The sequence below is a fragment of the Vanellus vanellus genome (genome assembly GCF_965231255.1).
Source record: "Vanellus vanellus genome assembly, chromosome: 2".
NCBI classification, from domain to species: domain Eukaryota; kingdom Metazoa; phylum Chordata; class Aves; order Charadriiformes; family Charadriidae; genus Vanellus; species Vanellus vanellus.
The window spans coordinates 70,832,975-70,858,334 of NC_138906.1; the positions used below are offsets into that span (position 1 = coordinate 70,832,975).

The following is a 25,360-nucleotide window of genomic DNA, read 5'->3' on the forward strand; positions in this document are numbered from 1 at the left end:
GTTTCCTTCTCTGGTTAACATCATCTTCCCTTGTATTTTGCTTTGTTTTCTTCTCATTAATTTGTTCCCTTTTCCATCTATTCTTTTTTTTCTATTGGGGTTCTGGAACGTATTGTAACTTCATAGTACTGAAAGATGCAGTAGACGAGGGTCTTAATCATTTTTGTAGCCTCTTTGCATGCTGGTTTTTTTTTTTTGTTTGCATTTATTTATTTATTTATTTAATGCAATATTTATTATTTTGGCTTTTGTTTTGGGGGGCAGTGGCCATCTTGTGTTTGCAAAGACTCTGGGATATGTTGATTGCTGTTACCAAATAAATAATGTGTTTTGTATAATGTGTTCTGTAATGCTGTAATGGCATTTTCTTTCTTTTACGTTTTTTTTTTTTTTTTCCCCCAGACCCAGTACAAAATGTGGTCCAGATCTTGGAGAAACAGTACTTGGAAGAGAAGCGGAGTGCTCTTGAGGAGCAGCGGCTGATGTATGAACGTGAGTTAGAGCTGCTGCGGCAGCAGCTCTCTCCAGAAAGGCAGCATCAGCATGGCAGTGACAGACTCTCCTACACGGCTCAGACTGCACAGCAGAAAGTAAATCTCTGGACAGAAGAGAGGTGAGAATACTGGAGTTAAAACAAAGGAATTAATAAGAACTACAAAGGGTGAAAGATGAGGCTTGAGCTGTCTGTCAGAAACTGATAATATTTTTTGGTGGAGTTGATGTGTAGTACGAGATCTGCCTCCACCACGCCTTAGCATTTCATGTAGGCCTAGGTTCTGATGTGTAATGGGTGTGCAAGATCTTCCCATTTGATTTAACACATGAATGAAATAACAATTCAGCTTTTATTGATCAACATTATAGCTTCTTTTTTTTTTTTTTATCTAGAAAAGTGCTGCTGAAATGTTTAGTTTAGCACTTATTAAGTTAGTTCTGGAAAGAAAAAAAAGGGTCGTGCAGAGGTAAATTTGTCAACTCAGACTGAGGAGTCCACTAAGGAGTATTGTGTGTTGAGAGTATATCGTGAGAGCATGGTATTTTTGCAATCTAAAACCCATTAAAAATACAGAAAATGGGAGTCCTTAAATGTTGTATGTATGTGTTTCTAAAAGTAAACCCAGCTTTAGAAGAGTTTGAGAACTGCAGAATAGTCAAATAGAGTATGTCTGAGCTGAGGAAGTAAAGGGCATGCCAGGAGGTGAACAGGCCTCTTTGCAAAGGAATAGCATGGCACCTGAAGGCAGTCTTGGTGAAAGATAATGAGATTTTCAGGCACTGTTAAAAAAGCGGACTAGGAAGATGTGAGCAGAGTTTAAGCAGCATGTGTGTGTTTGCACCTTGACAAGGAGGGAAGCTTGTTCTTAGTATCATTGGGGAGAGAAGGACATCAGCTCCATGGAGAGAAGTTCTAGGGGCAGCAACCAAGATGATTTAAATTTTCAGCATACAAATGAATATTCTGTCATTGAGTTAATGCAACAGGAAGAATGACTAGAGATACTAATAGGTTTCTTGTAAGTTTCTTTTAAATCCGTTTTCTTTTAAAACAGAAGCTTCATATTCACTCAGCTTTTTTTCCTATATGTAGTGACTTTGAGTGTTCTTTTCTGTTTTCATTGGTTTTGCTTTCTTCTTCACCATTTAAAAAAAAAAAATCCATGTACAAGAGGAGTCTAAATAAAGATAGCCAAGACTGTGTCGCAGCTTTCAAATTCAGAGTGCTTGAAATATAACGGAACAGATCTTGGTTTAGTTTTTGTGCAAGGTTTTGTTTTGTAATTTCTACCCAGTTTAGCCTGGGGAAAAAAATTAAACAAATAACAAACTGTTGCCAGCTCACCAGCAATGACTAGAATGTTTTCCACGGCAAGTATAGGGAGAAGTAGTGCTGTGTTTCAACTTCAATTAAAATAATTGTGTGCCCCTGTAAGAGCTAAAAATGGAATCATTGGGAACTGAATGTAAAGCATTGCAGAGTCGTGGTTGGGATTTGCAGGCTCTTTTAGGGCTGCAGGAGTGCAAAATAAGAAACATGCTGGTTGGAATCCTTGCTACTCAGAACTGCTTTGAGCACAGCGAGGTCATCAAGAAATCATTGATAACCCACTTCTGCAGCAGAGATGAGAACTGGGCTTACTAGCAGGGGAAGCCATACCTCTAAAAAGATGCAACAGAAGGGAAAAGGAAGTAGCAAAAAAACTGTCCTTGAGAGTTGAGAAGAAAAAATTGTAATTGATCAACTTAAAACTAACCAACCACCACAACCATGTAATGACATAAAAAATTACAATCTGGAGCGATATCAAGGCTAAGTGTTCTGCCAGCCTTCTCTTCTCAGTAGTGGTTAGATATTTCTAGGAGGAGATGTGCTTTGAACAAGCATTTTTGCCTCTGGATTTCATGGGTGAATGCTTTACTCCATGTAACTGTTGAACTGTTGAAAGGCTGAGAGAGCTGGGACTCTTTAGCCTGGAGAAGAGAAGGCTGAGGGGAGACCTTATTATTGTGTACAAGTATCTAAAGGGTGGGTTGAAGGAGGATGGAGCCAGGCTCTTTTCAATGGTTCCCAGTGACAGGACGAGGGGTAATGGGTACAAGTTGGAACATAGGAAGTTCCATTCAAATACACGGAAACACTTCTTTACAGTGAGGGTGACAGAGCACTGGCACAGGCTGCCCAGGGAGGTTGTGGAGTCCCCTTCTCTGGAGATTTTCAAGACCCGCCTGGATGCAGTCCTGAGTAATGTGCTCTGGGCAATCCTGCTTTGGCAGGGGAGTTGGACTAGATGATCTCTAGAGGTCCCTTCCAACTTGAAGATTCCGTGATTCTGTGATACTTGAAGCCTGTACTTTGCTGCATTGTAAAAAAAGAGTAGTGATCAGTAAGGAGTCTGATAATGCTTTGGTAGCACTGCCATTGAATGAGCGGTTTTCTGGAAGAGCTAATTATTAGTTTCCTGTCCTCCAGAAGATTCTCCTAGGTGTACTTTTTATTTATTTATAGGTTTAGAAGATATTTGGGCTGCTGAAGAAAAAGGTAAAAAAATTGAATCTTTTTAAATAAGAAACCAGAAAAAAATCTTTGAGGGATTTCTGCTGTAAAAGCATGGCAACATTGTGCTGAGAGGGTGTTTACCTGCCAACTGGCAAGAGGGCAAGAAATGCAAGAAAAACTGGGAACACTGGATGTGAAGAACATGCGAAAGAGCCAAGTGTCTAGATTGCATGGGATTTGATTAGCGCAGTTTTAGCTGTCACTCTGTTGCCATTGCAAATGAAGCAGAGCTGTACTGGATCAGCCAGCAAAATGATTTTGATAGGTATCAGATGTAGGCACGTGGCTGTATCTGTTAGATCAGCTAGAACACATGGCACAGAGTTTATCCCAGCTTTATGCTGACTATGGAAGGGCAGATGATACCTGGCCTGACATTAAAACCTGTTGGCAGAAAATTAGCCCACTGTAACTTTGAACAAATTTAATTTGTCCGGGCGAGGAGAGGTGCTGGTGTAATGGACCAGCGGTTTAGTTCAGCATATTCTGTACCTGGCATTAGGAATGCCAGAGACTTGCAATGACACCTCGTGAGTTTCAAATGTAAGTTTTCCTTGTCTGGCTTAAATGATTGCTTCAGGATTTTGTGTGCAGTGGGTATTTGCTTTGGTTAATATCCTGATGGAGTTTGTCATATGTCTTGTGCAGTAAAAACTAAGAAACCCCATCCAAAACTTTTTTTTTGCTTAAGTTTCTGGAAGGATGCTGGCACAGCTATATACAGAAAAACACAACTGTAATGAGAACTACCTATAATAATTGGTTGAGTTACTCATAAGTCCTCCTTATAGTCTTCAACTATTCCTTTCTCAAGAAACTAGCCAAGACAAGATTGGTGTGGGAGCCTCCCCAAAAAGCCCACCAGATGCCAGTTTCCCAGATCAAGGAAGGGACTGGCTGTAGCTGAATCCCATGGCTCTTACAGCACTTAGAGATCAAAGCTGCCTTCTGTTTCTCAAGCTAGGCAGCTGTCTTGCAGTGGTTACAGGTGTAATGTACTCTCAGTATTAAGTACTATTTAGTGAGTAATTCTTGACTCTACCTTTGTTTTCTGGGTGAATCCAAAATTATAGCTGTCTATGGAATGTGTCACTCCCATGGTCTGGAATTGCTCATTTAATCTTGATGGCCTGGATAACAGAAGCAAGAGGCAGAGGGAAAGGAATTTTTCGTATAATGCCAGCAGCAGATATGGAGGAAGCGGACTAAAAGCCCACTGATAGTAGCAGCTATTTAGGATCCAACAAAACCCACCACTGTTGCAAACTTAGGCTAGATAGGGGAGAGGCACAAAGCTGCATGTTTTCTCATGTTGAAGGCACTAAAATTCAGGGCTGCTTCTAACACTGTTTGTTTACCACTTTGGTATGGTGTCAGGAAATCAGCAGAGTGCAATTTGAATTACCCAGGCTGTTCTTTGGGATATTTTGAAAAAAGATAGCCATTCAAGAAGAATTCTGTTGGGGACTGAAAGGCATATTAACGTTTGTTTGTGGCTTGTACTATAAATACATACAAAAGATCTAAGCTTATCTGAATAAAGGCAAATAGACAAACTTTGCCTGTATTCACAGCAAGGCCCATAAGTTCACTTGTTCCTCCTACACTTGTCCATAATGTAATGTCTTTTGTAGAAATTAGAAGTGTATGTGCACAAAGTGTACTGTATTTCAGTAGGACTTTGCACAGAAAAGCTAAAAAAATCATACAGGGGAGTGCTGCTCACTGAAATATCTGAAGTTTGATCGTGAGTTTTATGAAGATGATGAGATGCGGTACAGGCTGTTGGGATTACAAAGAAAGGCAGAAGGGGGGACTTCGCATTTGCTCAGAGTATAATTGTGATACTTCTAAAAGATAAATTAAAGATGAGAATCCCAGGTAGAGAGTGTATCTTAGTATTGCAGGTGGAGGTATAGTATGTGTCATAGCAGGTTTGCCAGGTGTTAGGTTAGAACAGGTTTGCTCAGACGGGCCTTGGAAACCTTTTTGGAATTTGTCCAGAGACTGTTAGCTGTACAGAGTGCGCAAGCTTTAACCTGTGCTCATTCATCTATTACTTAAAAGGTACTTTGGATATATAGGACTTCAAATTTTTTTTTTTTTTTTTTTTTAATGTGTACAATTGAGATGACTTAAGCATATGGAGGGAGGTCTGGGGGTCTGTAGCACTGCAGAGCCTGTGGCCTGCAGTGATTGCAGGTTCCAACTTCACGGTCTGAGGAAAAGCGGGTTTTATCGAGATGAAGTCTTACATGTTGGGACTGGTAGTTTCTGTGGAACAGGACTCCAGATTAAAGACACAGAGAGCTGCAATTATTTCATTTCTTGAAAATTAGGAATGTCCCTAGGGCTTTTAACAAATCATCACTGTAACAGCTCCCATAGCACTGCGCCCTTTTAGTTGGGCATTACTGTGCTAGACTTATCTCAACAGTAATATGTTTAATATGCGATCACTACTTTTCCTCGATAAAATGGTCTGACAGTGTTTCGTGTTTGCTGACATAGTGCTATACAACATTTCTTCTTAAACTTGTTTCAGAAAAGTCTTTGTTAGCAACTCTATTTGCAGCTTTCCAATAATAGAAACAGGTTTCTGTGTATTTTTCATGTTACCTACTGCACCACAGGGATGAATTGTTTCGACAGAGCCTGGCTAAACTTCGAGAGCAGATAGTAAAAGCAAATACACTCGTGAGAGAAGCAAACTTCTTGGCAGAAGAAATGAGTAAGCTCACAGATTATCAAGTAACACTTCAGATCCCTGCTGAAAACCTCAGTGCCAACAAAAAGGTAATGACAGCAAAGAATGCTGGAAAATGTAGTTTTATGGCTAATCTACAATATGTAGGCCTATATAACATACGTCTAACTTGAGACCATCAAATGTTGCTTTTGTTAGATTATGCATAAGCAAAATAAGGGTGCTACCTGACTTTAATATATTGGAAGTGCATAATTATAAGTAAAAATGAGAACATGGCATTAGGTATGGCTCTAGCTGTTCTTTCAAGTGTATGATCACCATATGTGCATGTGGTTTGTAAACAGACATTTGTGTTCGACTGCTGTAAAACCTGCATTTTAGTTGTTTGCAGAAATTACCAGGTTTTGTTACAGATGCCTACAATTTCTTTTTGTCTCAAGGGTTTTTTAGTTGTAGTGCTGCTGTAAATATAATGATAGCAATTAGGATAATATGCTTATCATAAGTGGTTTGATTGAGAGTGTTAATGTTCCTGTGTGAATGGTAGGTGTCTGAGAAGGACAAAGATGTCAGGATCCTCAGAGATGTATAGGGTATGCTGTGTTTGAGGACAGAAGTAGTATGGCTAGCATGCAGAGAGAAGCTGTATATTCTGTATTTTATTCCTTTTTAGGAATGCAATTTGAGTGAAGAGTTAAACTAGTTACATGCACCTTTCCTGCAGTGATTATTTTTTTCCTCTGATTTAGAGGGGTGCAATAGTAAGCGAGCCTGCTATTCAAGTGAGAAGAAAAGGAAAAGGTACTCAAGTGTGGACTATCGAGAAACTAGAGAACAAATTGATTGACATGAGAGACCTCTATCAAGAATGGAAGGAGAAAATTCCTGAGGTATTGTATATATTTTCTGAAAGGAATCAGAGATTGTGTTTGTTTTCTTTTAACCCCTTTTAATAAGTTGTACAGATCAAGTGCAATGAGTTTGTATATGAAAGGGTACAGTATTGTGGGTTTTTTTTTTAAATACAAATAAAAAAGCCCGCACACCTGAGTAATACTAAATATTCAAAATGCCCATGTATAGTAAAACACAGCTATGTCCTATCCTCACTTGCATTCTCGAATATAAGTGTGCTGAAGTCAGATATCATTATAGAATCATAGAATGGTTTAGGTTGGAAAGGACCTTGAAGATCATCAAGTTCCAACCCCCCTGCCATAGGCAGGGACACCTCTCACTAGACCAGGTTGCCCAAGGCCACGTCCAGCCTGGCCTTGAACACCTCCAGGGATGGGGCATCCACAACTTCTCTGGGCAACCTGTTCCAGTGCCTTACAACCCTCAGAGTGAAAAATTTATTCCTAATGTTTAATATAAACCTTCTTTCTTCCAGTTTAAAGCCATTGCCCCTCATCCTATTGCTACATTCCCTAGTAAAAAGTCCTTCCGTAGCTCTCCTGTAGGCTCCCTTTAGGTACTGGAAGGCCGCAATAAGATCATCCTGGAGCCTTCTCTTCTCCAGGATGAACAGCCCCAACTCTTTCAGCCTCTCCTCATAGGAGAGGTGCTCCAGCCCTCAGATCATCCTCGTGGCTCTCCTCTGGACACGCTCCAGCAGGTCCATGTCCTTCTTATGTTGGGGACTCCAGAGCTGGATGCAGTACTCCAGGTGGGGTCCCACGAGAGTGGAGTAGAGGGGCAGAATCACCTCCCTCGACCTGCTGGCCACACTTCTGATGCAGCTCAGGATACGGTTGGCCTTCTGGGCTGCGATTGCACATTGCTGGCTCATGTTGAGCTTCTCGTCAATCAGCACCCCCAGGTCCTTCTCCTCAGGACTGCTCTGCAGCCATTCCCCGCTGAGCCTGTATTTGTGCTTGGGATTGCCCTGACCCAGATGTACGACCTTGCACTTGGCCTTGCTGAACTTCATGAGGTGCTGAGGTAGTGACTCATGATACCACTAAGAGTTTACTTGGTGTAATATAGGTGCCATGCAGATAGGCACCAGCTCTGAATGGAAGTAGCAAGCTGTATTAGAAATAAAATTATTAAATTGCAGTCATTATCAAAGCTAGCAAGGATGCTGCTTAGATACACTCATGGTGCAGAACATAGTAGTGGGGTAGAACTTGATCTTAAAATGTGAGATACTCATTTGTATATCCCCCAACCTTAAAGCAGTGAAGAAATCAATTGAAGATACTTAGTCTACATCAGTATCTCCCATCAAAACTAAGTAGCGTTTCCTGAGAATTTTAGTAGTATGTTAGCCTTGGCAAATAAGCATGAGGCTTGTTAAAAGCTTGCTTGATTACTGGCAAGAGATAGACATGAGATTTGGTGTTCCAGAAGATGTCCTCCAAATATCCAGGTAGAACTGCATAGGCAGTATATCTTGCTGTCTTGTGGCTCATAGAGAGCACCTAAATTCATTTTTTCAAGAGTCATTCTTAAATATGTTTGACCAGCTGTTGTGCCTTTGTTACATGCCTTGGACGGGACAATGGGGATCTCTAAAATCATAACACAGGGGAGGTCAAGCACTTCATCTGTGCCCGTTGAAGACAACGATGATTTTGCTGCTGACTTTAGTAAGAACTGATAGCACATCCTTTGAATATATTAACATGTCTGCCTGAGCCAGGATCATCCTTGCCATGACCTATGTCATCCATAATGCATGTGTTCTATGTGCTACATAGAAACACGTAGGTCAAATGCATGTGTTGAAGACAAAAGAGGAGGAGAAGGGAAGGAGCTGACAAGTCCGCTGAGGAGTGCATATTGTGCTAGGAATCTGCATGAATTCTTTGTGGCTGTGTATGAGGCACTTGCGTAGAAAATGGTACAGGTGTGATCTTAGCTCTATGGGAGTCATAAGAACACTTGTAGGCTTAAGTGGGAGTCATTCTGCATCTTCCCTTTTGCCCTTGTAGTGGCACCCAGCAGCCAGACCAGCTGTTAAACCTGAGGATGATTTGTCCTCTCATTTAAAAAGTGTAATCAGAGCAGAAAAGTAAGGTGAAACTTCTTGAAATCAATGGCTACTGTGCTTGCTCATGGTAAAAACTGCTTTGTCTTGACATCGCTAAAAAATGTAGGTCATCATATTACTATATCCCATAGTAAAGAGAGGATTGTGTAATGTCTCATCTCAAAGATTTCATTTCAGATTTGTGATATGCTCCTAGTCTCTTTCTACTTCTGTAACAAGAAGGAACAGAAAAGATCAGAAGTGACTTAATTTTTGTGCCGTGATCTTATACTATGTGGTTATTTGATTTTTGTGGTCCCACGCTTACAGGTTTTTTTACGTAACTTTTATGATCTTTAAAACAGATAAGGAAGCTGATTGGCAAAAGAGGTGATCCTTTTTACGAAGCGCAAGAGAATCACAACTTAATTGGCGTCGCCAACGTGTTTTTGGAGTGCCTTTTCTATGACGTCAAGCTGCAGTATGCTGTGCCCATCATCAGTCAGCAGGGGGAGGTAAAGCCAAACAGGGCCTTGACATACAGCGGGACTGGGTACACCCATGCGCTCATACCGGGGATAACATGGCGTTGTGCTGGGAGACCTAACGTACACCTATTTTTTTTTAACAAGCAAATGATGCTTAGGGTCTTGTTTCCCAGTGAATAAGTGTTTTGCAAATTGTTACGTGTGTTTTCCGTTTAATTGTTTACAATTGTCCAGCTACTAAAATAGTAGAATACAATTCTTAGTGTCAGCATAAGTAACTGAGCATAACTCAGCATCTTAAGGTTCTGATGTACAGTCATGACACTGTATGCATTTTCTGTTGTGTGTGATTTAAAAAGGTCAGTAGTTCTGCATACAAACATTTATTTATTTATTTATTTCTCATCTTTTTTGGCATTGTTGCTTTTCATTTGGTGGTTAAGAGCTGTACAGTTCTGTTTCAGCACACCTCGTAGAGTTAGGTGTTTACCATCTTAATGTCTTTAGGCCCCTTGTGCACAGGTTCTTAGCATTTGTCTTGCCTTAGGTTGCAGGACGGTTGCATGTTGAAGTAATGCGAGTCACTGGGTCTGTCCCAGAACGTGTAGTAGAAGGAGATGACTCATCTGAGAACTCCAGTGAGAGCGGGAGTCTGGAAGTCATGGATAACAATGGAGAAATTATTCACAGAGCAAAAAAGCTCTCCTGCAGGGTAAGTGAGAACACATGATGAAGTTAACAATTTCAGGCATTTGTAACTATGTGGTCGATCTGATGTGAAGTATTAAGCTATGTAGGCTATTGCTTGCCTAAAATTCTCTAAAGAGAAAAGAGAGACTTCTCTTTGTTCTGGTTCAGTATAGGTCAGTCTAACTAGCTGTAGTTGCCAGTGGCTGAATTAATTTGCATTAGTTTCTAGTATATGTAGGTGTACATCATAAATACTGATGTTACGAAAGGACTGTCCATCTCGGCAGACATCAAAGGGGAAATAGTTTTTCCGTGTAACCATCTCCTATGGTTTGTTTGGTTATATGAGTGGTGTCTGGATTTCATTTCTTCTGTGATGAAGTGCTTCATTCTCCACTTGAGCTTATCAGCTTCTTCAAAGACAACATGTACATGGGTGGGCTAGTTAGATGCACGTAACTGCCGCCTTTGTATCTGCCTTTCTGTATATGCAAAACAGAGATTTCCTAGATAGGGACATCCTTAGAAAGCAATTGGAGGTGTCCTATAAAGATCCTTCTTGGCTGTTGGTACTTTTGGATTAAATATTTAGTTTTTGAACAATTTAAAATTGAAGAAGAAACAATCATATTTATGAGAACGTCTGTTTTGTCTCCTCAGGTAAAAATAAAAGAAGCAACCGGACTGCCACCTAATCTCTCCAACTTTGTCTTTTGTCAATATACATTTTGGGATCAATGCGAGTCAACAGTAGCGGCACCAGTGGTAGATCCAGATGTGCCTTCACCTCAGAGCAAGGATGCTCACTTTACAGTGACCTTCTCTCACTGTAAGGTAACTATTTTTACTATGAAATAGTGTTACCGGGAGGATGGTATGTTTGAGATAAGCTATTTTAGAATTTGAACCTTGTTTCATTGGGGGAGGAACGAAGGAATCAAGTCATATAACTAATGGCTTTTAACTATACTTTAGAATGCCATATTATTTCACTTCGTCACCTCTTCAAAATGCAGCAAAATCATAAAAATCTTTTAGTTAGTTGGTCTTTAAAATTCCATTGCCATCTGTAATGCATGGGGGAAATTATAGTTTATATAATGACATTATATGCTTGTTTCGTAAGCTCAGTAACTTAAAGATCGTTGGAACTGTGACCTCATTTTTATGGGAATTTTCAAAGCATGAAATACAGTATGCAGAAGCAGGAATTGCTGAGATGATACGTTTCACAACTTACTTGAGCGGAGTTGAGCTTTATGATACAAACTGTATGGTTTTACCATGCAGGTAGTTAGTTGTTTGGTGTGTCATACAAACTAGTTGAGGAGATACAGTTATTTCATTTGATTGGATGTGATTTATTTTTCTCGTTGCCAGGACTATGTGGTGAATGTCACAGAGGAGTTTTTGGAGTTCATTTCAGAAGGAGCTCTTGCTATTGAGGTGTGGGGTCACAGGTGTACTGGCAATGGCAGCTCTGTTTGGGAAGTTGATTCTCTTCATGCTAAAACTAGGACACTGAGAGACAGGTACAAATAAATTACATGTGAATGCTTCCATCAGCTTTCCAAAGTCTTTCTAATACTTGTGGTGCACAAAATATAGCTTAGTGAGGCAACCATCGGTTTTTGTGGGGATGTATTTTTAGGTGGAATGAAGTAACTCGACGAATAGAAATGTGGATTTCCATACAAGAATTGAATGAGATGGGAGAATATACTGCAGTTGAACTCCATCAGGCAAAAGATGTAAACACAGGGGGGATTTTCCAGCTTAGGCAGGTACGTGTCTTTTTCCCTGTCCTCATATTCATGCTTAAATTGATTCTTAATTTTATTCTTAGTTTCTCTCTCCCTCTCTGTCTGTCTTTCCTTCTTTCAATTTACCTGTTCAGGGTCATTCTCGCAGAGTTCAGGTGACAGTGAAACCTGTACAACATTCAGGAACGTTGCCTCTCATGGTAGAAGCAATTCTTTCAGTCTCTATAGGTGGTGTGACTGCCAGGTCAACCAAACTGCAAAGGGGCTTGGACAGCTACCAGGTAAGACAATTACTTTTTCATGCATTGCATTATTTTTTGGGGGTTTGTTTTGCTGTTCTAGAGCCAGCCCAACATAGTCCCATAAGGGACCGTAGCACACTGATATGTGATACGTAATTTTGCAGTTTTACATGAGTTTGAGGCTAATATGTATAATGTGAGCATATGGTGCTAAATCTGCTTTTTTTGCTTGTGACTTAATGTATAACTGATAAAGAGCCAAGTATCGTGTTAGAGTATACACAAAACAGCAGCAATATGGAAATTATTTTTAGCTTTGTGTGTAGAGGTGATTAATAGTAGATTCCTAGCTCCATTAATTTCCCTCCCTTACGAGGATGGTGAAAGTTGAGGAGGAGAAAAGCGGGGGAAAATAAAAAAAAGAAAATTAATAGAGAAAATGCCTTATATTGAAGATACTGTTTATCTTTTCAAAAAGGACTGAGCTGTTACTTGATCAGAATCAGAAATAGTTATCACTGAATATGAAAGGGCTATTTCATTTAGGAGAAAAAGGTCTTAAGTATAAATGCCTTCAAACTGATGCTGGACAAATTCATATTGGAAATAAAGCATGCTTTTAACAGTGATGGCAAAGAACAAGTGGAATGGGTCACCCAGGGAAGTGAGGTGCCTTTTGTCAGAAGGGTTGCATTCAGAAACACAAGTAGTTATAACCTTAAATACAGTTGAAACTGTAAAATGTGAAGATTGGTGATACACTTGTTCAGTCCCTTCTCTGGCACTGTATTCTATGCTATGATATTTTTTTTTATAAATATATTCACTAATACTCAAATAATGGATTCAATGCTATAGTCTGTAATGAGAAAAAATCTGTTTCTACCTGTTAATAAGACTGGTTATTTGAATGTTGTAGTTTTAACATTTTACAAGTTTGTGGCAGAAAAGTTTGTATTTGTGTTTTTGGGTATTTCTGTGAGTTTCTGTTGAGAGAAATGCATGTTCTTTTGTGTTTTACAAAATTTATTTTCTCCTACCAGAAGGAGGAGGATGATGGTGGTGATATGGATAGTTACCAGGTATTGCTGCTGTTGCTGTCAATCCTGTGGCATGGGGCACAGCTAATGCTAATAGCCAGCAACTTTCAAATGAACAAGCGTACTGGAGCAAGCAAAAGCGGCTTTGAAATATATATATGCTGTGCATTTAAGAGGCTACCTGGGCTATAAAACATCGCTATTTCAGTTTACCTTGTGACTTTATACTCTTGCAGTGTGCTCTCTTCTCTAGCACTCAGCAGTCAGCTCTCCTAACTGGCTACATGAATTGCTATGTGAATAAAAGCCTAGAAACTTTCATTTAGAATGAAAACAGTTTCCAGTGAATAGCACAGGGAAGAGAACAACCACCTGCAGTTGCAGGCATCTTTATGAACCAAATTATACAACATAAGGTTGTTTTCTAAAGAAAACATCGTAACCTTTTGAGTTGTGCAATGTTCTGAACCGCTAGTGGGAGAGAGAGGGGAGGATGCGAGTGTGGGAAATACAGAAGCTTCAGCGAAGCAATTTTTTTATCTACACAGAAACAAACCTTGAGCCGGCTTTTTGTATGATAAGTAAATATAGGTCAGTCAGAGTTTAGAAAGCGTAACACAAGAATCATTTAAAAGGCGACAAAGGGCAAAAGAGGAAGTGCCTGAAAAAGTAAAACACATTACAGATCTCTACATAGAAGTCTTCTTTCTAGTGTAGGCAGCTTTACAGACGTAAAACCAGTTAGGTGAGAATGCTGACATCCCTTAAGATAATGTATTAGGTTTTACAGCAATCCCAAATATATCAGGTACTAACTTCTTGCGGGCTGTTTATGCGCTTCCTGACTTATCACAGAGAAGAACGAACCAGATTTTCTGTGATACCACAAAGCATGAATGCATGACGGGTTTTGTTTGCATGAGAAATCTTTTAATTGCACTGATAGCAGCTGCTAGCAATGGAATTTTGGGCAGGTTTGAGGGCATACTGACCTGTCTAATCTTCAGGGGCATTTACGATCAACTGATGATACCTGTTTTTCCTATTTCATATGCTGTTAGAAAGTGTGATTGCCACTTTTGTGAGTAATTAGCCTATGGTGTATGATTCTGTTCAGCAACTGAGGCAGTCACGTTTTCTTTTCCTTCTGTTGGAATTTGAGACTTCAAAGCAAATAAGCTTCCATTCATGGGTGATGAGGTACTTAATCAGTGTGCATGTCAATCGGGGAAAAATGTTTTCTGCATCATGCAAGCTGTTGAATATCAATTCTGATAAAATTACCACAAAATTCACTGCCCTTTAATCTTAACAATGTAGCCTTATAGCTTTCTTTTCTCTTTCCATGTTAGGAAGAAGATTTAAACTGTGTACGAGAAAGGTGGTCTGATGCATTGATAAAACGCAGAGAATACTTGGATGAGCAGATTCAAAAGATCAGCAATAAGCAAGGTTTGAAGCTTAAAGTCACTGTCATAAGTACTTTATTCCCTATAGTGTGAAAAACTTATCTCATATATGATATTAATCTCTTTCACTGTAGAAAAATCTGAGGATGATCTAGAACGAGAAGCCCGGCTGGTTGAACAGTGGGTAGGGCTGACAGAAGAGAGGAATGCAGTATTTGTTCCAGCACCAGGCAGTGGAATTCCCGGTGCCCCTGCAAATTGGTATGTTCAGAAAAAACGTTGGAGTAGTTAGCTTTTTCTACATGAACATTGCACACTACAAGGTAAAAATCTGAGAATGTTTTAGAGCTTTCTACGTTTTCCTGTAATGCTACCAATTACGCTTAGCTGGCAGAAGGCCAGAAGGTCAGGTGCTGGTTTGAATGTAAGAAAGGTTTGCTTAGTTAACGTATTACATAAAGTAGCTTTGAGATAGCTTTCAAGATTTGAAAATCACCTTTGAATTTAACATAGTATTTTACACTTTTTCAAAATTCTGAGAGAGATATCCCGTAGTTTGACTCCTTTCAAAGAAAGGAGTCGTTCAAAAATGAATGGTAGAGCGCATGGTAATTTCATTGATAAGGGGTGGGGAGGGAAGAAGTTCTGATTTTAAAGGAAGTGTTCTCTTTCCTCATTTACTTTCATTTAAATTTGTGTTTTAACTAAGATCATTGGAACTGATGTGCAAAAATGAGGAATGCAACATGTTAGATTTGGGAAAGCGTGGACAAGAAATGTGGCTCTGATCAAGTGTACACTGATGTCTCTGATAGTGCCTAGTATCTCTTCTTCGTTGGGTGAATGATGTAGTGATAATCTTTCCTCCCCTTTTTTTCCTTTATCCACCTGAAGTGTGCTGTGGTCATACCGAGAAAAGCCTGTTTATTGATATAAAGATTATGTTTTGTCATTAGTTACGTATTCAGTTGTTTGAAAGGTTGCTAACCGTTATGTATGAGATGACTACAACTAGTTGACTTTATAAGAAACAGAACAGGATGTTTAAAACTTGTCTTCAACATAGAATCACAGAATGATCAGGGTTGGAACGGACCTGTGGAGATCAGCTGCCAGAGCAGGGTCACCTACAGCAAGGTGCACAGGACAGCGTCCAGGCGGGTTTTGAATGTCTCCAGTGTGGGAGACTCCACCACCTCTCTGGGCAGCCTGTCCCAGTGCTCTGCCACCCTCAAAGTAAAGAAGTTCCTCCTCATGTTAAGATGGAACTTCCTATGTTCAACTTTGTGCCTGTCACAGCGACTGAAATGTGCTGTGTGGTGTGAATTAAGTTTTGGTAAAGCACTACGTTTCACTACATGTGTAGATAAACAAAACATTGTTTGTGCAACATAGGCATTCAAATTAGCCATCAAAATGTTGACAGATTTAGTCATTGGTTACAGTCAATATGAAGTTTGCATGGAGATCTGTTTGCCCAAGTTAGCTTAGGTTATGTATTTGCCTTCCTTGTTGACAGTAGTTTGTTTTGTTTCAGGATTCCACCTGCAGGAATGGAAACACATATACCTGTCCTCTTCCTTGATTTAAATGGTATGTTGTAATGGCAGATTAAGAAACCTGGGGGGAGAAATTAGTTAGGATCAATAAATTGATGAATGAATGAAAGTGAAATGTATCAGAAGTCAAAACAAGTCCTGGCAATGGCACTGTGTGATATGGCTTGTAAAATGATTTTTCTCCTGATTTCTTATGTTGCAATAATTATCTGTAGAGGCTTACACAGCTAGTTTAATGAAGAGTGTGTTAGAACTACAATGAGTGTTTTGTTAGAGAATCTAAATCTTCTCCCTTTGAAGGTGTTTAGTTTTACGTGTGAGAAGATTATCGATATATATTCTTAGGACACAGATACACTATAAGCAACAAGAGACTAGTGTTAGCACCACATTCAAGGACTGTTTAGGAAACAAGCAGAGGAGGATCCACAGGCCTTGTCACATGGAGCACTTCAATGGGCTAGTAGAAGTGTTTATATAGGCAACACATTAATACCTGCTTTAGAAGCAGCTTTTGCAAAATGATATACACTCTTTCCTTTATGCTCACAAGAAATGTTTTTATTTGATTTTTTTCATTATCAGCAGAGATTAACAGACAGAAGATCAAACAGGATATTTAAACAGATTAATGGATCTTTGCGCAACTCTTGTTTGCTTGGTGGTTTTTTTGTTTTGTTTTTTTTTTTTTGTTTAGCTAAAAGCCTAATGTCACCTGAACTTTTCTCAATTTAAAGATTCCCTAATACATCAGAAGTGATTTAACTGAGATAAGCTGGTTAGGGTGACAGGTGGATAAATCAGAAAATTTCTGTCTCGGTAAGTTAATGTTACGAATAACTAGAAATAGTTTTGAATTCTGTTTAGGCTCCGTGAGAAATTGTCTTCAAAATATTGCATAGTAATACAATTAATTAGGATTAAATGTATTATGAAATATGTGTAGGACTTTATTACAGCTTTTTCTTACAACTTTGCCTCTCTATATTAATATCCTTTGGTATAAAACTATTTCATTCTTTGCACATTTGTTTCATTAGCTGATGACCTCAGTGCCAATGAACAACTTATAGGTCCCCATGCATCAGGAGTTAACTCAATACTACCAAAGGAGCATGGGAGTCCATTCTTTTATCTGCCGATCATAAAACACAGTGATGATGAGGTAAATTGTCAGCAAGCCTCCTTCTTGACAACTGCAGCTTATGTTTCTTCTTATGTTTTATTTTCTACTTATATGTATTTAATAAGTATTCTTATTATATTTTTGTCATAGAAGTGCAATCTATATCTAGTGCTGCCTTTATTTTCTGGCCTATTTGTTTAAAATTTAAGAGGATAATGACTTGTTAGCCCTTCTGCCTTAATTCAGAGGTGACAAGTCTTAGCTCTTCTGGGTAAAAGAATAATTCAGCTGCCTGACTCGAAATCCTTCTTCTTTCCTCACTCCATCATTCGTCTTGCAGGCTCTTGATTCTTCAGAGAAAACTACTTCATTTATTGTGCATACTAGGCAAAGCATAATGTTTATATAAAACTTTTTCCTTTGTAGTACACAATTACATTTTTAAATATAAAGTTTGGGAATTGTTGGAAATAAATGGTTCTGAATCCATTTTGGAATTTCTTAACTCATTTCTTCCACCTTCTGTGCCAACTCAGGCCACTGCTTAAGAGACCATTTCCAGAATAAACGGAATGCCAAAGTTGGGGAGGAGGCAAGGGGAAGGAAAAAGATGTTCTGCAGGATGGGAGCATGTTTATTCTGCTTGGGCCTTTATAACCTAGTCCAATACAGATAGGAGATTTGCCATTGAATTTGATAAACTTGTAATACAGTTGCAATAGGATTTGTATTCCTTCCTTCAGTCTTGCCTCTGCTTTCCTCTCTACCTCCGTGTGAAGACTTCCTTCTGATGCAGCGTTTGCACAATGCCAGGATTGTGCTCACGATTGTGTTCCCAAATATCTTAACGCCTCTTTATGCTTCTTCTCATCAATTCCTCACTATGAAAAGGAGGTTTCACCCCATTTTATTCAATTATGCTTATTTTTCTTTCATTAGAGAATTGCTTTATTTCATGTTAAATCACTGCAAATTATACCTTTTGTTAGAGTAATTGAGTCTTTGATTTCCCTTTCCTTCCTCCATTTCACTTGTCTGCATAGGTTTCAGCTACTGCTGCTTGGGACTCTTCTGTCCATGATTCAGTGCACCTAAATAGGGTAACTCCTCAAAATGAGAGAATTTACTTGATAGTGAAGACTACTGTGCAGCTCAGCCATCCTGCTGCAATGGAACTGGTATTACGCAAAAGGATTGCAGCCAATATTTATAACAAGCAGGTAAGAAGTTAATATATTATTTTATTAATAATATTTTTTTATATACTTAATTTTACAAATGTGTTTTCTTAGCTGCTTGCTTCATTTTCTGTAAGTTTGGTCCCTCCAATTCTTATGAAAGACAAATGAAAAATAGATTATTATAGGTTGCAGTGAAGCTGTGCGCTTCTGGTAAATCCCTTTAAGCGGTCCATTTTTCAACCTGATTTGGTTCAGAATGTAACAGGTGCTGCTTTTGTAACAAAAAAGGAGTTTACCTTCTTGTCTATACAACTCAAAATGTTTGTTTATCTATCAGAGTCACTGTAGCTACTCTATTCCTGAAAGCATCTTTGGTGCCTTCAAATGTGCAGTGTAAACACAATATATCTTTTTCCTTTCTCTTTGATGCTTTCTGTGTTAATTACAAACCAGGCTTGTTTCTCACACTACCCAAATGTATACATTCTCTTCCCGCTTTTGCTTTGGCTACAAGAGCGGTTGCTGTTCCCGTCGCTTTGCTGCTTCATGGATTTAGACAATGAGATGCTCTCTGAAATCATGTTCCTTTCTGTTTCCCAGTTGACTGAGACCAAGACCATATTTCAGAATTGCTTCAGATTTTGCAATGCAGTGGGGGAAGGAGCACAAAATGCCTGTTGTACTACTAAGCAACTTACTAAGCAGCTGAATTCCATGCCTTTTTGTATTTGTCGTGCTGTCCTTTGTTAGTTTTGTTTGTCTAAAATGCCTTATTAGATGAAAGTTAAGTTTGCAGTTAGTGATGTAAGGGCTAACCTGACAATGAAGCATGTTAAGCTTGTGATTACAACAGTGAAGGCCCTGGTTACTATTTCAGTTATGGATAGAAAGTAGATTTATGCTTTTCTATTGCAAAATGAATTTTCTACCTGTTGAACAGGTGGCTGATAAAATGAGAAATGTTGGTATTTGTACATTACTGACTTCTTACAGCCGCAGCTTCTCAGTTACAAGTTACTACACGAGGATAGAGCATCAGTGCAAAATGGGAGAAAAATGTTACTGATTGAACTTAGTAGCATGTAAAGAGCACTTAAAGATTCATCAGTGCTAAAGAGGAACTTATGGTTGTGAACAATGTGCTTGTGTGGTAAAAGAAATTTTTGCACTGCAACCTTTTATTTATTAGGATGTCATACATAATAATTGTCAAAAAAATAATTGAAAATTACTTTGTTTCTAGAGTTTTACCCAGAGCCTGAAAAGGAGAATATCCTTGAAAAATATATATTATGCCTGTGGAGTGACCTATGAAATAGTATCCAATATACCAAAGGTAAATTATCATAGAATCATATGGTTTATGTTGGAAGGGACCTTGAAGATCATCTAGTTCCACCCACCCTGCCATGGGCAGGGACACCTCCCACTAGAGCAGGTTGCAGCATGGTTGCCCATCCAGCCTGGCCTTGAACACCTCCAGGGATGGGGCATCCACAACTTCTCTGGGCAACCTTTTCCAGTGTCACCACCCTCAGAGTGAAAAATTTCATCCTAATATCTAATCTAAATCTACCTTCTTTCAGTCTAAAACCATTACCCTTGATCCTACCACTGCACTCCCTGATAGAGTCCCTCCCCATCTTTCCTGGAGGCCATTTTAAGTACTAGAAGGCAGCAATAAGGTCTCCCCGGAGCCTTCTCTTCTCCAGGCTGAACAACCCCAACTCTCTCAGCCTGTCCTCATAGGAGAGGTGCTCCAGCCCTCTGATCATCTTCATGACCTTCCTCTGGACCCGCTCCATGTCCTTATGTTGGGGGTCTCAGAGCTGGACGCAGTACTCCAGGTGGGGTCTCACGAGACTGGAGTAGAGGGGCAGAATCACCTCCCTCGACCTGCCGGCCACGCTTTTTTTGATGCAGCCTGGTATACGTTAGCTTTCAGGGGCTGTGAGTGCACATTGCTGGCACATTTTGAGCTTCTCATCAACCAACACCCCCAAGTCCTTCTCCTCAGGGCTGCTCTCAATCCAGTCTCCACCCAGCCTGTATTTGTGCTTGGGATTGCCGTGACCCACATGCAGGACCTTGCACTTGGCCTTGCTGAACTTCATGAAATTCCATATTGCTCTGGTAAATTCACTGAAAAGAGCAGAATGACCTATTGCAGTGGGTGATACTGATTGAGAAGTAAATGTCCAGCTTTGCTAAGAAGAGGCAGCTTGCCAAAGTGTGTATCCTGAAATTCAGTGGTGAGATCATGTTATCTTTAAACGGTTGAAAACTGTAGGGATTTTATTTTCTCTTCGGCTGTGTTTAACTGAGTTCTTGTCGTAGAGCTCTTTCTGAAATTACGTTAGTGTCTACGGAGAGAATATAGAGGGTACTCAGAGGGATGTTCAGGTCAGTGAAAACAGAATGAAACAGTGAAAGCAGGAGTGTAAATTGCTTTTTATAGAAAAAGCTTGTGCGAATTGTAAATCTACTATAAAATTTATTTTAAAGGTAAACAAACTGGACAAATGCAAATGTAAATAGTCTTATCACCACGTAATTGTCACTTTTGTGCAGTAGTACTTAAAATTTAAATTCTAGGGAAATCGCACAGAGTACCTAAGATTTGGGAAGGAAGTTGTATATACTTGCCTAGGAAGTTGTCATTAGTTAATCCTTAACATATGTGATTTCAGGTTATATATACGTTATTTCTAGAAGCACATTGACTAAGGAAAATGTGCAAAACTTTTCCCAAGCATGACCTCTTCTTATTTAAGCATCATTTACGTCTGTATTGAAAAGTCCTGGATCATTGATTATAATTAGGATTACTGATCAAGTTAAAGGTTATCCATTCAAATGAATTTCTGGATTGAGGTGGTCTACAGTAGTGAATTACTACTTTAAAAACAATAGGCTTTAATTTTTAAAAAGCTTCAATACTGTAACTTGTAATTTAGGCTACAGAAGAAATTGAGGATCGTGAGACCTTAGCACTGATGGCCGCAAGGAGTGAGAACGAAGGCACATCGGATGGAGAAACATACATTGAAAAATACACACGTGGTGTACTGCAAGTGGAGAACATTTTGAGCCTTGAACGACTAAGACAGGCAAGGAAAAGGCACTTCTTTCACCTTTTGAACTGGATTATGAGAATTCCAGTAGAGACGATTGATGTTTTAAAAATATTAAATCTTCATTATTTTTTGGTTTGGGTTTTTTTTTTTTTAGAGAACGTTGGACGGCTGAGTGTATGGCTAAGTTACTTCTGTATTCTGAAATACAGAATTCCAATAGTAGTAGGTCTAGTAACTATAGCTGCCTATGGTGTAGTCTGCAGAACCTGAACAGGCAAAGGCCAAAGAATGCATTCCAGATACAAATTTTGGTGGTTGTGCATGCAAATTAAGATTTGTATATGCAAGCCCTGCTTGCTGTTGTTCGCCACACTGAAAAAAGTTTCTATCCTACTTGACCATTTCTCATGAGGATACCATGGCATTGTTTCTGATGTGTTCTTTTCTTTATACAGGCAGTCACAGTCAAAGAGGCGCTCTCCACCAAAGCGAGAAACATCCGCAGAAGCATCAGCACTCCAAATGTCCACAATGTAAGGACCTTTTATCCTCTGGTAACTTAGGTCTAATGGGGCAGGGAGGCTCTTTTTGTGTGCTGATGTAATGCTTACACAATGTGATATGGTAATGATTATTCTAAGCTGGGACTAACCAACCTGTAGGAAAGTTGTCATGAGTGAAAATCAATCACTCGGAGCCCCTCCCCACAACTGTCCATCCTAAGGTAACGAAGTTGACAGGCAAGTGGGAATGTTGGTTGAAACTCTCCTCCTTTTATGAGGATATTCATTTTGGAAGTAGTTCAGGATGACAACTGCCCTGATTCAGATTACTTTTACTTCAAAGTCACTTTACCTTTTTTCATAGTATAAGGGATAGTTTCCATTTTGTGTGTTCTCCTGTCACCCACTCACACAGCACAAACACAGCTGTCCTTATAAATGCTCTTAGCTGAAAAAAGAAAACAGAAAAATTGTTAGTACTAAATGATCACACTGTTTCCTTAAGGCATTATATTTTCTAAGTAAAAGGTAGGCATGTTGTCATTCTGCCTATTGGTGTTCTGTAGGTATCCTGTAGCCGACTAGATCTTTCTGCCTGTGATGACGATGATAAGGTATGTAAACGTGACAACAAACGGTGCACATTCTCAGATTCCCCCCTCTTTAAAACAAGATGTATTTGAGAATTGAAAAAAATAGGAAAACAGTATTTTTAACAGTGTGTTTACATAATATAGCTTCTAAATGCTGTACTTGTTACATATTATTTTGAATTAACCTTCTTGTCCTTCTCTGCTCTTCATATTAGAATTGTAGAAACTGATATTTAAGAAGGGGGAAATTATAGCAAAACTTAATATACTTCACTGAAAAGCTAATTAGCCTCTAAACAATCCATTTGTGTGAGAGAAAATTGTCTTAGGTCAGTAACTTGACATTCCTTTGGTTTGTTTTTTTTTTTTTTAAAAAACTGCCTTTGAGTTTACCTATTAATTTTTCCGTGTTTGCCTGTATCAGCGTGCATGTTTATGTATTTTTGTTTCTTAGGGTTGGTCTGAAAGTCACCTAGATATATCTGACTGTTCTTCCAGTTATCAAGATGTATCATGTTATGGTACTTTACCCAGGGAGTCACCTCGCAAGAGCAAAGATGGCAGTGGTGAGACTTTAAAGTATATATGTAATGACAGTGCTTTGTGGGATTTTAGTTACTGCATTAAACTAAAAATTAAATTCTCAGTGCTCTTTTCCTAATACGTGCATTATCCAGCACCTTGCTTTAGCAGCTAAGCATAATCTGGAAACAGGGGAGAAAGGGAGAAATGCATGAAGACATGCAGGAAAGGATGGGAAGTTGGGGGTGTCCAAAAAAACCAAGAGGGGGGCAGAAGAACAAGCTAAATGTGAATCAAAACAGTAGAAGAAAAAAAAACAGACACAACAACAACAACAAAAAACCCAAGCCCAAACCCCAACCACAAAGCAAGCAAACAAACCAACAAAAAGGAGCTGCTATTTTATGAATTTGAAAATGAAGATGTTTTTGTTAAAGTGGGAAGGGTCCTTTTGCAGGTTCTTTGCATGATTTGGATATTTGCTCTGCCGTGTCAGTGTGTCAAAGGTGCCTGATTTTCTCCAGGTCAAATTGCAACACACTTTTCTTGATCAGGCAATACAGGTAGAGATAATGCTACAGTAAAGTGGGACCGAGAGTTTATTCATTGCTTCCTTGTCTACAGTTTCCTTTTTGATCATCCTGTCCGTGCAGGATTGCTGGCTTGGTTCCAGGGCAGAATTACTGTGTTATGGGCAGAAGACTGATGAGGCACAGGAAGCAGAGAGCTGTCAGTTCCAGTTTCAAGGACACTTCCCACTGTTTTTATGACTGAGAAAAGGAGAAATATTGGACCCTCAGAGTGGAGGGAGCAGATACTGCTATTCTCTGCTTTGCCTCTGTTTCCAGGCTTCTTGGGGGGGCATAATCTCCCCTTGTTGAGCTCTGCATTATCTTACGCCTTGGCCAGTGGTTGAATGCTAAAATACTGACATTTTTCTGTAGCCAGTAACTTGCCAAATGTATGGCTTAATCTTCAGTTATTTTGAATTATGCTGTTATAGCCAAGATATGAAGAACTGAAGTACAATATTTTTGCTTTTTTACCTAGGTGTTGTATCAGAGAATTCCCATGCTTTAATGGCCAGCCCTTTTAAAGCATTTTCTCCTCAGCCACCAAAGTTTTTCAAGCCCTTAATGCCAGTGAAAGAGGAACATAAAAGGAAGACCCCACTTGAAAGCCGACCTCTGCTTAGCCAAGAGGTAATCTTTGAAAACCACCTGATCTTTTTAAAGGAGATTGAGTGATTTTGTGTACTTGGCAAATTGTTTGCAACATGCATCTGTTGCAATAGAATTTTGTAATTCTCTGGTAAAATTAATCAGGTTGTTCTTTATATGTGGTGGGGTTTTGATGTTTGTTTTTTACCTGAAATACTGGAGTTGTTTTTCACTTCTTGGTAAGTATTCTCCTTTACAGGGTGCATCTGTTCCACTTTAAACTAACAGTAACCTGCATTTTTTTTTTCTACAGCAAGATGTTGGTGTGTTTTTTCATAGATAAAACATAATTCTGTAAAACAGTGTTCTAGGGTGGTTATAATTCTGACCTTAATTCCTCAACCTAAAAGTCTGTTGGGAGGAGCGCATGAGTTTCTCTACCTATTAACTTGAATTTTGATGTATATGTGGCCAGCATGGGTGCTTCACTTTCATCGTGTCTTAATGCCTTTCTAACTTGCACGCGTTTAGTGCTGTGGTCAGAGTTGTGGTTTGTGTGATGTGTTTGTGTGTCTGTCTTAACCTTTGCAGAGCATGCCTTCATCTCAGGTGCATTGCGCTGGCTGTTTTGTGCCTTCGGGAAGGAATGCCAGCAGCGTGCCTGTAGAAAGCAATAGCGTACGTAAGGAAAAGATTGTAAGTTTTGTACCAGTTTCTGTTATGAGGCCTGGTGGTGGGCTTAGGGCCATTTGGTGGTGGGTTTAAGGCACTTAATGCTACTGCAGCAGAAAATAGGTGTAATGTGGATATAATCGCTTGTGATTAACTAATGGTTATAATAAACCAAGCTCGCCTGGCTTGCAAATGCATCTGTCGTTGGAACTAACTCAATTGGTGTTTTGCATTTTGTTTTTTTTGTTTGTTTGTTTTTAATATTCATATGTGATTTGTCTTGTGGGTGGGCAGGAGAGGGGGGGCCTTAGTTTTTACAGGGCACAAATGATCAGGTAAAGGGTGGTTTAGTGAACCATGTTGTTGTCGTCACTCTAATATACCTTGTATGTTACCCAGATTTTGTGACTATACCCCAGAGTAAATGGAATGATCCCATTTGGTGTAAGTAACCATGCATTTAGGTGTCGGTACCCTATAAAAAGCTTCTCATTGCCTGATGTGGAAGTAATATGACTAAAATAAGATTGCCGCTCTTAATTAACCTGCAGCCTGTCTTCATCATAATTCAGGTGGTGAATTGAGGTGGAGGG

At 39.3% G+C, this 25,360-nt stretch overlaps 1 protein-coding gene across 1 annotated transcript in view; it reads left to right on the forward strand.

Moving 5' to 3' along the window:
• The window catches only part of KIF13A (kinesin family member 13A), a gene marked incomplete at its 5' end in the record, with an annotated part of 120,599 nt that overhangs the window by 84,843 nt on the left and 10,396 nt on the right, over positions 1–25,360 (forward strand). The window contains 22 exons of the mRNA XM_082480110.1: positions 403–613; positions 5,689–5,851; positions 6,515–6,655; positions 9,108–9,257; positions 9,778–9,942; positions 10,581–10,754; positions 11,301–11,452; positions 11,572–11,704; positions 11,818–11,964; positions 12,969–13,007; positions 14,318–14,417; positions 14,509–14,635; positions 15,912–15,967; positions 16,974–17,098; positions 18,103–18,279; positions 19,484–19,576; positions 21,198–21,350; positions 21,773–21,850; positions 22,387–22,434; positions 22,868–22,979; positions 23,986–24,137; positions 24,687–24,791. Of these exons, the coding sequence (XP_082336236.1) occupies positions 403–613; positions 5,689–5,851; positions 6,515–6,655; positions 9,108–9,257; positions 9,778–9,942; positions 10,581–10,754; positions 11,301–11,452; positions 11,572–11,704; positions 11,818–11,964; positions 12,969–13,007; positions 14,318–14,417; positions 14,509–14,635; positions 15,912–15,967; positions 16,974–17,098; positions 18,103–18,279; positions 19,484–19,576; positions 21,198–21,350; positions 21,773–21,850; positions 22,387–22,434; positions 22,868–22,979; positions 23,986–24,137; positions 24,687–24,791 (2,801 nt within the window). The remainder of the gene's footprint in view (positions 1–402; positions 614–5,688; positions 5,852–6,514; positions 6,656–9,107; positions 9,258–9,777; positions 9,943–10,580; positions 10,755–11,300; positions 11,453–11,571; positions 11,705–11,817; positions 11,965–12,968; positions 13,008–14,317; positions 14,418–14,508; positions 14,636–15,911; positions 15,968–16,973; positions 17,099–18,102; positions 18,280–19,483; positions 19,577–21,197; positions 21,351–21,772; positions 21,851–22,386; positions 22,435–22,867; positions 22,980–23,985; positions 24,138–24,686; positions 24,792–25,360) is intronic.